The sequence below is a fragment of the Otolemur garnettii genome, unplaced genomic scaffold (assembly GCF_000181295.1).
Source record: "Otolemur garnettii isolate 467f Iridium unplaced genomic scaffold, OtoGar3 scaffold00111, whole genome shotgun sequence".
Taxonomy (NCBI): Eukaryota; Metazoa; Chordata; class Mammalia; order Primates; family Galagidae; genus Otolemur; species Otolemur garnettii.
In genome coordinates, this window is record NW_003852506.1 from 1,236,372 (window position 1) to 1,249,630 (window position 13,259).

Consider the following 13,259-nt stretch of genomic DNA (forward strand, 5'->3'; position numbering starts at 1 on the left):
AATTGTGTGCAATATGAATGTGTGTGTGTGCATGTGTGCAACAGTGTGTGTGCAACAGACTGAAGATTTGGAGATGTTCACCAATAAGTTATCAGTAATTAAGTGGAATAAAATCTTAGGTGATTTTTTCTACTTCCTTCTTCACACTCTGATACGGTTTTAAGATATTAAAACAGGCATAGATCATTTTGTAATTACCAAAAAATGATATTTTCATTTTGAAAAAAAAGTTCAACTGATATTTTGGAGAAGAAACACAGGCTATATGTAGTAACTATCAGAGACAGATCAACTTTTTAAAAATTGAAGCATTTGAATCCAAACCTAATTTTCTTTCAAGCTGAAACTGCAGAACACACACTCTAAGCCTCCTAGACCCCGATGTCAGCGAATGTCAAAGATACAAATTAACAAATGATGTATAGGACATAGATCAGTTGACCAGTGACAAGGCCATGTATCATTTGGGGTTGAGTGGATCATACTTTGGGAGTTATTTTGCAAAGGAGGGTCACTGGGGGGAAATGCACAGAACACGCTTTCCCGCTCCACTGAGAAGTCAGACGGAAAACACCGGCATCACTTCATTCTCCTCGCAACATCTAAATACGCGTGCTCGATCTCCTGGTCAGCTGGACATGTGTTTGTGAACTCATCTCTGGCATACGCATTGGTCAAGTATCTCCAGATGCCAGTCATTTCAGAGGGAAATTCGAAATCTCTGTATTTCTTGGCCACAATCTGAAAATGAAGAGCACGTGATCAGGAAAGGGGATACCCACTCACGTAAGTGAGGAAATCAGACAGCCCATTGTTTGGAGGCGTGCAGTGGACCCTCCTCCTCCCCTCGTCCTGATGCTTTCCTGGGGTCACTCGGGGTGCCCACTGTGTTATTTTCACTGTGTGGGCGCATCTTGGCTGCAGGAGAGGTTACAAAGGTCCTAGAACCAAACAGTGACTCCGCACAGGCCTGTCCACTCTCCCAGCACAGAGGTCCTTGAGGTCTGTTGGCAGGAACTTGCTCTGGGCTCTGTGGGCTCCTCGCGTTTCCTGGGCTTTGTTTTCACGAGCTCTGCTATTATGTTACTCGGGGAGATATGAACAAAGGCCGATGAGACCTTCGCGACCAGGGGCCCTGTAAAGCGCCCTCTCTTTTTCCTTCTTGCTAAGCCTCACCTCCTGCAACCCCACATTCCCGTGAATGTTAGTCTTGAAGGTTTCCCTCATTCTCCACAAGGAGTATCCTGTGAGTCTGCCCCACAGAGAGGTAGAACAAAGCAGACACCCGTCCTTTCCCTCAAGGGGACACTGCCCGTCAGGAAAGAGCAGTGGAGCGTGACCATCAGGAGAAACACAGGGGTGTGAGATGCTCCCTCTCCAAGGGACCTGGTCACACGTAGGATGCCTAACACTGGGGGCTGCAGCTGTTTCCTGAGGCTGCTGTAACAAAGTGCCACAAACCGGGTGGCTTAGTACAAGAGAAATTTATTCTCTCACAGTTCCAGGGGCTAAAAGTTCAAAGTCAAGGTTTCTTCGGTAGGGCCATGCCCCCCTGAAGCCTCCAGGAAAGGCTCTGCCCCAGGCTTCTCCCCTAGACCCCGGCCGCTTCTTGGTTGTGGGATCGTAACTCCGGTCCTCCCATGGTCTTCTCCCTGCAGGCAGGTCTCTGGAGTCACATATCTCCTTTTAGCAAGGATACCAGTCATTGTGGATTAGGTCCACCCTTCTGCAATATGACTTCATCTTAACTATTACATCTGCAAAGACCTCTTTCCAAATAAGGTCACTGAGGCACAAAGGGTTGGGACCTCAACATATGAATTGGGAGCACAGCCGCCATTCCACCTGTGACAGAGATGAGGGCTCCTCAGGCTAGTCCTGCTTGGTCGTCTCCCATCCCACTGGTTCTCAGGATGTCTCTCTGAAGGGAGCATGGGGCTGACCACAAATTAGAAGGTCTTTGGGACTTATTTCTCAGATTTTGGAGGCCAGCAGCCATGGATACAGTGTGGCAGCAGAGCAGGACCGTGTGATGTTTAGAAAGCCTCCTAAACCATTTAACACCTTTTATGTGAATTCATACTTAGCAATGTCAAGAATCCTGATTTCCTTTTGTTTCCTCGGCCGAGTTATCTTTGTCCACCTTCTTATATTAACATCGCCGAGTAAATTTGTTAGGTGTAGCATGCTTCTTACACGTGGAATCTTATGCTTATATTTTCTGAATATACAATTTGCTTAGTTTTCTGTCTTTTGTGTGTATGTGAGTGCCTGTGTGCATTTCTCTTCCTGGTAATTTGGACATTTTATGGTCTTTTTTTAACTCTTCCAGTGATTTCTTATATAACTTTAAATAACTGGAATCTTACAGTTTTTATTTATTAAATTTAGATGTTATCGATTTATTTCTGAAGATGACAAACAAGGATATTCACGTATTTACACGTCCTTCCACTTTCTCTCCCTCGCTCTGCTTCCAGTGGGAGTGAGGACATTCACATTTACTATATTCACAGTCTGTTCCGTCCCTGTAAACTCCACTATTGTTTGGCCTTTGTTCTAATTTCAGGTCTAAATAGGTTGCTTGGTTAGCATCTGTCCTTTAATATCCCACATTTTCTCTGTAACTTCATTCTGGTTTTGATTATCCTTTTATTACTTCATCATGTAGCAATTTTATTTTTCAAACTAGGAAGCCAGAAGTTTAGGGAAAAGCTGAAAGATTTATTCACTCCCAAAAGAAACCACAGCATAAGATATTTACATAAAAACAATAATTTGCCTGGACATAAATTCTTATAACATACATCCTTTCTCTCTTAATTATCTGTAGTCATTAAATCATCATTTTCTGATTGTTTGATATGGTCATGAAGATATCTGAGGCTCATGTAAAATTCTTTCCTATGTAGGTAGCTTTGCTCTTCATTTTATTATTTTTGTTATTATTACTGTTTTTTGTTGTTACAGTGTTATTAATATCATTGCCTGGACAACCAAAGGGGGTGTTGATCAATCAATCTTGGTGCAATCAACCTGGTGCAATGTCTTCTAAATACACCAGGTTATTTAAACTGAAGGTCCAGGGCATCCTTTCATTCAAAATAATTTTCCCCTGGAGCCTTTGCTGTCTGCAGTATCTTTTTCTCATCTTGCTACTTCCTTCTTTCTTTTTTTTTTGCAGTTTTTGGCCGGGGCTGGGTTTGAACCCGCCACCTCCAGCATATGGGGCTGGCGCCCTACTCCTTGAGCCACAGGTGCCACCCGCTACTTCCTTCTAATACAACTTTTATCTCTGCAATTCTTTTATTTGCCTTTACTTTTGTTTCAAGCTCTGCCAAACTGATTTTCACACCCTTTGGGATACTATATTTTTTGGCATCTTATGTCTTGTCTTTGAGGTTACTCTCAAAAATTTTATATTCTCTTTGAGAAAAGTTTCAGTCTGGAATGTTCTTTAATTTATTGGAGTGATTCTTGATCATACATATTTCTCCTCTGCCTTTTTCCTTTGTTTTTCTTCCTTCTCTTTATCTTCCTCCCTCCCCTTTTGATCCTGATCAAATCTTTTAATACAGAAAATGTATCTATTGCACCTACCATTTGCCTAAAAATAGTGTAGTGGGCAAAGGGATTAAGATAGGGCAGGCAGTCTGGATATGTGCTCTCAGGTACTCCCTGGGGACTCGTCTGAGTTAAGGTTGGGGGTGTGTGTTGGGGCATCCTCCACTCCTGAGGCTCACAGATTAGGCAAAAAGTCACTACGGCTGAAAACAGAACCAGGGCAAGGCATAGTCTCTCTCAACTGGTGGAGGGCTTGTTTCTTCTCTCTGCTCAGCAGCCACAAAGCAAAATGCCACTCCTGTTCCCTCCTGCCACACCACTTTCCCTCCAGATGTCCCGTGGATGAGAGGCTGAGTCACAGCTATAAAGATGGCACCTCTGTGGAGCATTGCCCTCTGCTCTGCCTCCAAGAGATCTCAGTTCAAAAGTGGCCTTTATAGGGATGTTCCTGCTTCTCTCATGGCCCACCACGTGCCCTAACCCTCAAACAAACAAGTTTGAAAAATCTCAACTTTGCTAAAGATACGGAGAAAACTTGCATTGGCTCCACGGCACCTTCACTAGGTGAGGTTTCTCAGCCTTCAGGTTGGTTGGGGGTCTATTATCTCTTTGTAATTTTACAAAAGATGAAACTAATATTTTATTTGTTCACCTTATTTTCCCTGGGTTTCAGGAAAGGGGATAAATTATAAATCATGCAGTCATCTTTTACCATAATTCCCTTAGATTGACTGTCACTTCCTTTCAGAAGTACTCCACCCTGAAGATCATAGCCAGCTGGTACTTTGTGGGCTACAGGGCTTTGAAGATTTTGCTGCTAGGTCTTATACAGGAACCACCGACTGCTACAGCTCACTCTGCAGTTCACCCCTTCTACTGAAATTTACAAGTTACATGTTCAGCCATGGTCACCTTCTGCCTAATCTGGAACCCTCAGAGTGGAGGAAGCCCTAACCCAAACCCCAACCTCAACTCAGATGAGTCCCCAGAGGGTGCCTGAGAGGAAACACCCAAACTGATCTTCCACCTGCCCTATCTCACTGAAATCTACCATAGTCTTTTCTTAGGAACTAAACTAATGGCAATTAGTGCAGCCTGGATAGGCTATTCTGCTCTTCCTCAACTTCCACATGCTTCTGCAAAGTCACCCCATTCACTATGGCAGCAATGACTGAAAGCATTCACCAAAAGGGACTAAATCAAACACAATTATAAGAATGTGCTGCTGGAAAATGGCTTCCAAATTCAGCGTGTTTTCAAGATGCTTTCATTAAATTGTGGCTACCAGGGCACTGGCACGGCTGTTAGAAAGGGATGGGAAGCATCTCGAAGGCTTGCACTTCAAGTTGGCACCCTCAAGCTTGACAAGGACAAGAGAAGAAGGAAGACAAACAGGGAAGAGGGGAAGAACAAGAAAGGCGGGCAGACGAGGGTAAAGGAATGGCCTGGTGTCACCAGTATGGCTGGCGGCCCATAGGAGCATGGGCTCCATAGACCCAGCAAACCTAATGTGTCATTTCTAAATCCCAATTAAATGTGTCATTAGAACAATAGTCAATGGCGTAGATGTCCCTATTTCTCTCTCATCTCCCGTCCCCTTATATCAAGGACCGAACTATGGACCTGCTGGGACTCTAACAATCAAGATGCCCCAAAGCAAGTCATGGGCTCCTTCCTGAGGTATCCTGGACTACTGAAGGCCAAGGACACAGCAATAGTGATAACAACAACTTCTATCAGTGGTAGAGAGGCTGGGAGCACTGCTGAGGAGCTGCAGCCACTGAGAAGACCAAGTGTGGGCCATCTGCCTTGAAACCCCAGCAGTCACCCCAGAAGTTCTGACTTACAAGGTCAAGCAATAGATTGTGCATTACACTTCTACAAAGCTCTCCAAACCATTCTTGTTATATTGGAAAACCACTGCTCTAGAAAGTCTTTAATCCTCATAATATATAATCCATGACTCATATATCATGTTCAACTACCTGGGAAGATGGCACCAAATATAGCAGGGGCCCAGTGGGGAGCTGTCAGCTGCTCCCTGGATGTCGAGGATCAATGGTAAGAGTTGGCAGGACACTCCTGGGTCATCCCCAGAAATGGCCTGGTTGACCCCTACAAATCATGGACAATTGCAGAGCTCCCATTTTCAGCAGTCCCACATTTCATGTGCCACCTATGTGCCCCAAATATTAAATGGCAGCTGTAACCTGGCAATTCCCTCAAGTTATTTCAATGTAACTTTTCTTTAGGCTGTGGGGGGGCTGGCTGAGAAAGAGGCAGAGCATGGGACCATGTTCCCAGGCACTTCTAGAGAATTCTGGAAGCTCATCGCTCAGAGTGTCTGAAACCTGAAGCTTGGCTGCCGAAACAGAAATGAGCTAGCATTTTTAATTCAAGTGTCGGCATTTCAACTGCTTACATGGGGCCCAAACACAAGTCAAACAAAGTAAAACAAAGCCCCATCCATCCGTTCAGTGCATGTGACGGAGAAAAGACAAACCTTAATGATGTGAAGTTTGGGTAAGAGGTTACAGTCAGCCAGCGTGAGCTCATCTCCATCCAGAAACTTCCTTCCAGAAACTGTGATGTCCTCAGTGCTGTAGGCATCTACCTCATCAGGCAGAGGGCTGTTTAGGTAGTCATCCAGCTTCTTCAGAGACCTTAACAGGTTCTTTTCATAAACTAAAATAGAAAGGTAAGAAATTTCTAAGATAGGACTTACAAGCTACTGTCACTTTCCAATAGTCATGAAAAAAGAAGTTGGCCACTGTTCCCTCCTGAGACCTGGCCAGCCAGCAGTGGGTACTGGGAAGGGAGGATGTGGCATCAAAATACCCAAATAAAGGAATTGCTCCTGGCTGGTGGTGGCTCACGCCTGTAAATAAATCCTAACACTCTGGGAGGCCCAGGAGGGAGAATCCCTAATGCTCTGGGAGGCAGTGATAGCTTAGGAGTTTGAGACCAGCCTGAACAAGAGTGAGGCCCATGTCTACTAAAAATAGAAAATATGCCAGGTGTGGTGGCAGGCACCTGTAGTCCCAGCTACTGGAGAGGCTGAGGCAGGAGGATCTCTTAAACCCAGAGTTGAAGGTTGCTGTGAGCTAGGCTGACACCACAGCACTCTAGCCTACAGTGGAGAGGTGAGATTCTGTCTCAAAAAAATAAAGGACTCACTCCTCCCTGGTAAATCATGCTGCTGTCTACACAATATTACTACTTCTAGAACTCATTTGTTTACTCAAAAATATTTATATGGAAAGCCTGTGATGAGACAGGTACTGACAAGGCATCATTTAAAACAACTCCCATGATGCAGCTGGGAACATCTGGTGGTGAATATTTTTCCCTAAAAACATCCCTTTCTGGGTTACCAGTTTCTAGACCAGCAGTCTCCAACCTTTTTTGTCAGGGACAAGTTTCATGGAAGACTTTGTCTAAGGACTGGGGAGGGCAGGGGGCGGTTTCAGGATGATTTCAGCACCTTACATCCACCTCACATCATCAGGCATTAGGTTCTCATAAGAAGCACACAGCCTATATCCCTCCCGCGTGCAGTCCACAGCAGGGTTCACGCTCCTATGAGAATCTAATGTTGCCGCTGATGTGAGAGGCAGTGAGAGGAGCAGTGGGGTGTGGCTGCGAACACAGGCCAAGCCTTCCTCCTCATCTGCCACTCACCTCTTGCTGTGGGGCCCAGTTGCTAACCAGCCACAGACTAGTCCTGGTCCACAGCCCAGGGCTTGGGACCACAGCTCTAGATTAAACCCTCCATCTCCTCAAACCCAGGGGCAGATTCACAGCGGGAGGTGTTTTCTCCTTAGACTTGCATCTCTATCCTCTGTGAAATGAAATAGCAATCAGGAAGACGGCGGTACTCACTCTCATTTGCATCCTTCTTGGTGTTTTTTATAAATGCTGAGAATTTGGCAAATACATCATTTCCTGCTGAGTTAGATTCAGGGTGTTGGGTCCCAAGCTTAGGATACCTTAAAAAGTTCAAAACTGGAGTATCACAGATATGCAATGTTTGAGTTAGGATAACACAGTGGGGGTGGGGGAGGAAACAGCTTTCTCTGGGTGGATAGAAAAATGAAAACGTCTCTCCTTGAATGTTTTCCTAATCTTTTATGTCCTGAGGATCAGGAAGCAATACAATCTAGAAAAATGGGACTGGACAGAGAGAATTTTATCCTGACAGTGACCCCTCCTGGGACACAGGGCCCCAGTTGGCTTTGTTGATCTCAGTTCCCTCTCCCTTATAAAATGAAAGGAATGGTCTAGAAGAATCCCCCCAGGTCCAGCGCTCTGTGCCACTTCCTCTCAGCAGGCACCCCTCCCCTTGCTGCAGCCATGTCCCCCCACTTCCACAAGCAAACCCTAATTATTGGGCTGCAGGTTGCACAGCACTTAAGTCCAGGCCCCTGAACTCTCATCTGTCTCTGGGTTTTCTGTGGTTCACCACAGGTATGACTAAGGACGTCAGCAGCACCGTGGGCCACAGACAACCAAACACGCAAAGCCAAGAGCTTTAGAATCTGTTGTGGGTGGCAAGTGGCAACCACAGTGCAAACACTGTTTTTATGAGGCCTACCTCGGGGGAGCTAATTTCTCCTCTAAGAACTCCTCGATCTTGTTCACATCCGTCTTGACTTCACCATCAAAAGTCATAAAAGGAGGGTTGGTTCCAGGAGCCAGGTTCTGCAGGTCCGCAGGTTTCCTGGGTGGGGGTGAACAGCAGTGTCTGTGGACAGCTATGAGCATTTGGACTCATGTCCAAGACTTAGCATGGCCCTCCCAGAAAGAGAAACAAGCCTTAGGAATGGCACGGTAGATTGTGGATTGGCAAAATGGAAAGGCATTTGTTAACGAAGCATGGGGTTGCTGATCCTATATGCAGAGGTGAAAAGTTAACTCTCTAGGAATGGCGCTCAGACAGGACTGCAAGGAGGGGGGGTGGCCCTGACCAGCAGCTGGGAGGGCGGGTGCCTTCTGGCACCCCCAACTCCTACCCCCTCCTGACTACAGCCCAGCTGGTCCTGTAACTACTCTGCATGGCCCACACTCCAGCTTCAATTCAGGCTCATCTGCCCTCAGTCAAGGATGGAGAAGTCCAGGTTATCACCACTCGGTGCCAGGGTAGTGTGGGGTGTGTGTGCAAAGAATTAGGTACAGTTATTTCAATAATACAGAAACCTCATCTTACCTTTTCAGGTCCACCGTTGTTACATTAAATATAACACCTTTGAGCCAGAGAATCATAAAGAGACGCTGAGAAAATGGGCAATTTCCGATACTTTCACCATCAGAACCAGCCTACAGGTGGAAAGAGAGATCCTGATGTGAGTTAGTGCCGCCCTTAGAAAAACCAGACACCCCAATACCACAAGAAGCTGTTAAGAAGTGTGGTCACGATACTGTAACTCTCTTTCTGAGGCCATTTTAACTCAGCCTCTGTGCTCAGTAGGAGGTGGTGTTTGGGAGGAGGAAGGACACACACATACACACACACATATGCACACGCACACATGTGCACGCCCAGCCCTGAGTCTTTTCTCTCTTCTGCCCCACTGCCTCACCACTTCCTGCCACCCTGGGCCTCCAAGTAGCAGCGCACTGAGGGGAGAGGCAGCAGGGAGAATTCCCTTTCTTACCAAGGGCAAAAAAGATACACTCTGCCCCTCCCTTTCTCTGGAAAGACAGACCATCAACTGTCCCACCGAGGCCCAGCTCTGCCAGCCGCTCCTGCACTCATCTGCAGATGAGAGGCTTGGAGTACATGAGCTCCAAAATCTCGTGCGTGACTAAATTCTATTTTCCTTCTTCTGCTTCATGGCAGTGGCAGAGATGGGTGGGAATCACTGGCACCTAGAAGGTACATTGTTACACAGTCAGCGTTGAAGTGGAAGGATGTGAAATAGGTCCTTGATCATGCCCCACAGCAGGCCACGTCCACACACCCACCCCCAAACACAGGTGTAGACACCAACTGGACATGTGTCAGGCCCCCGGCAGAGGAGAGAGGCAGATGTTGGGGACGAGGTGGGGAAACTGGTCGGGCTGCCCAATTCCTGACCAGCGGAGTAACAGAAGCAAAGCTAACAATGGACGTTCTGAAACTCCACTTTCTCTTACCAACTTCCCTCACTCCACAAATCTCTGGCAAGGTCACGGTGCTAATAAAACACTGCCAAAAAATGCAAGGAGCTGGCTCAGACATGCCCCCACCACCCCCAACTTCAAGCCTACACTCAGCCAACACTCAGTAGCAAAACATGGGCACATTTAATACATGAAGTCCATTTCTGCCACACACAGTTGCTTTAAAAGTGGAGAGGAAAGCCTGGTAACTACAACCTGAGTAATAACAGAAGGACACAAGGCAGAAAGTGAGCTGCTTCCTTGGAAATCGAAGAAAAGAAAAAGATGGTTCAAGAGAAGTGGAAAATATAAAGAGTGCCCCAGGGGTGAGTCGCTGACTCGGGCGTCCTTATGTGACCTGGAGAGGTTACGAACAACGAACAAATGGATAAAAGACTATTAATGGGTGCTCCTATAAATTAAAAGGACAAAAGATAACTCAATTTTTAAAAGACTTTCTTAGCCTCCTCACCAAAGAGAGACTCTAAGTGGCCAAGAAGCATGTGAAACAATTCTCAATATCACAAGTTGGCAGATAGGTGCAAATTTAAACTACAAGTAGACGCCTTACCAGAATGGCTAACATTCAAAGGTGCAATAATACTTTTTTGTTGTTGTTTGGGATTCATTGAGGGTACAAAGAATTTACACTGATTGCATTTGTAAAATAAAGTCCCTCTTAGACTCGTGTCCTGCCCCCAAAAGGTGTGCCATACACCGTGACCCCCATCCCCTTCCCTGCTCCCCTCTTCCCGCTACCTCATTCCCCATCCCCCCCTCATATTAGGTCATCTACTGCATGAAAATGACATTATTGTCCACTGCTGCCAAGAGTATAAATTGGTACAACTACTTTGGAGAGCCATTTAGCCATTATCTACCAAAGCTAAGCCTAGGACACAGCCATTCCACTCCCCGCAGAAGTGAGTGCTTAGGGACACCAAAAGACACTTAGACAAATATTCCTAGCCTGGTACAATAGCCAGATCCTGGAAACAACCCAGAAGCTGTCAAGAGTAGAATAATATTTCTGTAGTAGTATATTCAAACCATGAGATCTACACCACAAAGCGAAAGAATGAGCTTCATGCAGGCGAAGCAAGGGTGCATCTCACATGTTGGAGAAAAAGGCCAGACTGAAAAGAGCCCTGACTCACAGAGCGGTGCCTGTGGCTCAAAGGAGTAGGGCGCTGGCCCCATATGCCAGAGGTGATGGGTTCAAACCCCGCCCTGGCCAAAAAAATAATAATAATAAATAAAAGAGGCCTAACTCACTTAGTGTCCATGAAGTTCCACCCAGGCAAAGTCCTCTGGGATGATGGAAGTCAGAACAGCAGGTGCCCCTGGAAGATGAGTGTTGTCTGGGAAGGTAGAAGGAGGCCTCTGGGTGGTGGAAATGCTCTATATCCTGATCGGAGGCATAACTACTGGGGCATAGTTAACTGACAACGCCTTAAGTCCTGGGTACTTCACTGAATGTAAGAAAAGAAAGTAAAAATGTTAATTCAAAACAAAAAGCCCAGAGTCAGCTTTAGTGGGCCCTGTGGAGCCCAGGAATCAGAATTTTCAACAAGCTTCCCCCAAGGCGATGCAATGGGACAGGTGGGTGACTCCACTGTGAGAACCGCAGCCTCAGTCCAATCTTGGGCAAGAGGTAAAGCTGGTGCCCTGGCGTTATCATCAGTGCGTATGACAGAACTGCGGGAATCCCAGGGGATGATCCATTCCTAAGAAGAACTTTTTTCCAGCTGATAAACACAGCCCCCTAAGCATGGAGAGAATGGGTGGCCTTAATATACGTAAAGGGACACAACAGACCAGATCACTGAATGCAGAGTCCCCTAAGCTCTGGGCCTGTGCTTCACAGACCCTTCAGCCCCCCCACACACACACCTCACACACACACACACACACACACACTCCCCTCTCGAGCCAGCATTTATTTGCTTCTCTGCCTATTAGAGAGGAGGGTCTGAGAATTCCCCCAGCTGGAGTCTGCGAAGGTGCTGGAAGCCCCAGGGTGGGCAGTTATGACACACACATCTGGGCAGTCCTAATAAGGCCCTACAGATGGGCCCTGACACAGCCCACCTGCGGCCACCACCTATGGCCATTTCGAAGGCCACCCATCTCCTCCTCGCTCCTGTTCTGGAGCACAGGGAGGTGCGGAGCAGAGTTACAGGAAACTCCCAGGGGCTGGCTGCCTGGGAGCCCTCTCAAACCACGCCTTCTTCACTTCTGCAGGTTTGGGCACAGTCAACACCAACCGAGGAGGAGAGGAAAGTTCAGGGACACGAAGCCACACATTTCAGCCAGTCCAGACTTGCTCTGCAGCTTTTAAACCCCTGGCTTGAGTGGGACAACTGTTTCCTTTTTCCTTTCCTCTCTTCTCTCTAAACTTTGGAATGCTGTTATAACTCATTGCAAAGGTGGCAAAATTCCTGCTGAGTTCCATGGGTCCCATCCCAGCACAGGGGATCCTGATCAAGCTGCCCTTGACAAAGACCTCTGCTCCTGGTGGTGCCTGAGTATAAATACATTGCCTTGCTCTGTGTCAAAGTCAAGTTAGTGATCTCCCTTGGGATTGTTCTTCTCGACACTTCCTAAACTCTGGCAACTACTTCTTTAGGAGGACTAAAGCAAGTAGGAGCAATATATAGATATAGATATAGATATAGATATAGATATAGATATATTTTTTTTGAGATAGAGTCTCACTCTGTCACCCTGGGCAAAGTGCCATGGCATCATAGCTCACAGAAACCTCAAACCTTGGGCTCAAGCCATCTTCTTGCCTCAGCCTCCATAGTAACTGGGAGTATAGGTGCCTGCCATAACATCTAGCTAGTTTTTTTGTTTTTCCCTATTTTTGGTAGAGACAGGGTCTCCCTCTGGCTTAGGCTGGTCTTGAACTCCTGAACTCAAGTCATCCACCTGCATCCCAGAGTGCTAGAACTACAGGCATGAGCTATTATGCCCAGCAAGCAATAACCTTTTTAAAAAAAAAAAAACTGCCTTAGTCATCCGACTTGGTAAAAACTTAAATTTCGGAACAGGCTCCTTCTCGGATCTGCAAGGGGGACGGATCTGCAAGGGGGATGAAACATCTGGCCAGAGGATAGGATAGTGTTTGCCCGGCCACATGTGATCTTGAAAGTAAATCATTCCAACCTAGCCCTAGTGAACAGAAGGCTGTGAGGCATTCGAGAAGAATTAGCTAGCTGCCCGGACTGCCAATAAAACAGAATTTACATATCCTGTGTTGCCTCATCTTAAATTGCTCTAGAAAATTTTTTTCTGTCTCTGTCTGTTGTAAATGAGGGGGTTACGGGAACATGGTGGGAGTGACTAGGACGCCTTGCTGCCTAATTTTATTACTTTAATGTGCTCCAGCGCTAGGATGTGCCAGCAAAAATAAAGGCAAAGATACTCCATCTCCACCAGCACATTATTGAGCAATAATGGCAGAGTCCCGCCTGGGTCGTATTCATTAACCAGACGAGATGATGGGATTAATGCAAACGTATTAGGAGAGAATAACTGACACTGTCGCC

At 46.4% G+C, this 13,259-nt stretch overlaps 1 protein-coding gene across 1 annotated transcript in view; it reads right to left on the minus strand.

Moving 5' to 3' along the window:
• Nucleotides 1–579: 579 nt before the first annotated feature.
• CLIC6 (chloride intracellular channel 6) overlaps nucleotides 580–13,259 on the minus strand; it is a 43,063-nt gene continuing 30,383 nt past the window's right edge. The window contains exons 2-6 of the mRNA XM_003797095.2: nucleotides 8,771–8,880; nucleotides 8,159–8,284; nucleotides 7,447–7,553; nucleotides 6,068–6,249; nucleotides 580–741 (exon numbers count right to left, since the gene is read on the minus strand). Of these exons, the coding sequence (XP_003797143.1) occupies nucleotides 580–741; nucleotides 6,068–6,249; nucleotides 7,447–7,553; nucleotides 8,159–8,284; nucleotides 8,771–8,880 (687 nt within the window). The remainder of the gene's footprint in view (nucleotides 742–6,067; nucleotides 6,250–7,446; nucleotides 7,554–8,158; nucleotides 8,285–8,770; nucleotides 8,881–13,259) is intronic.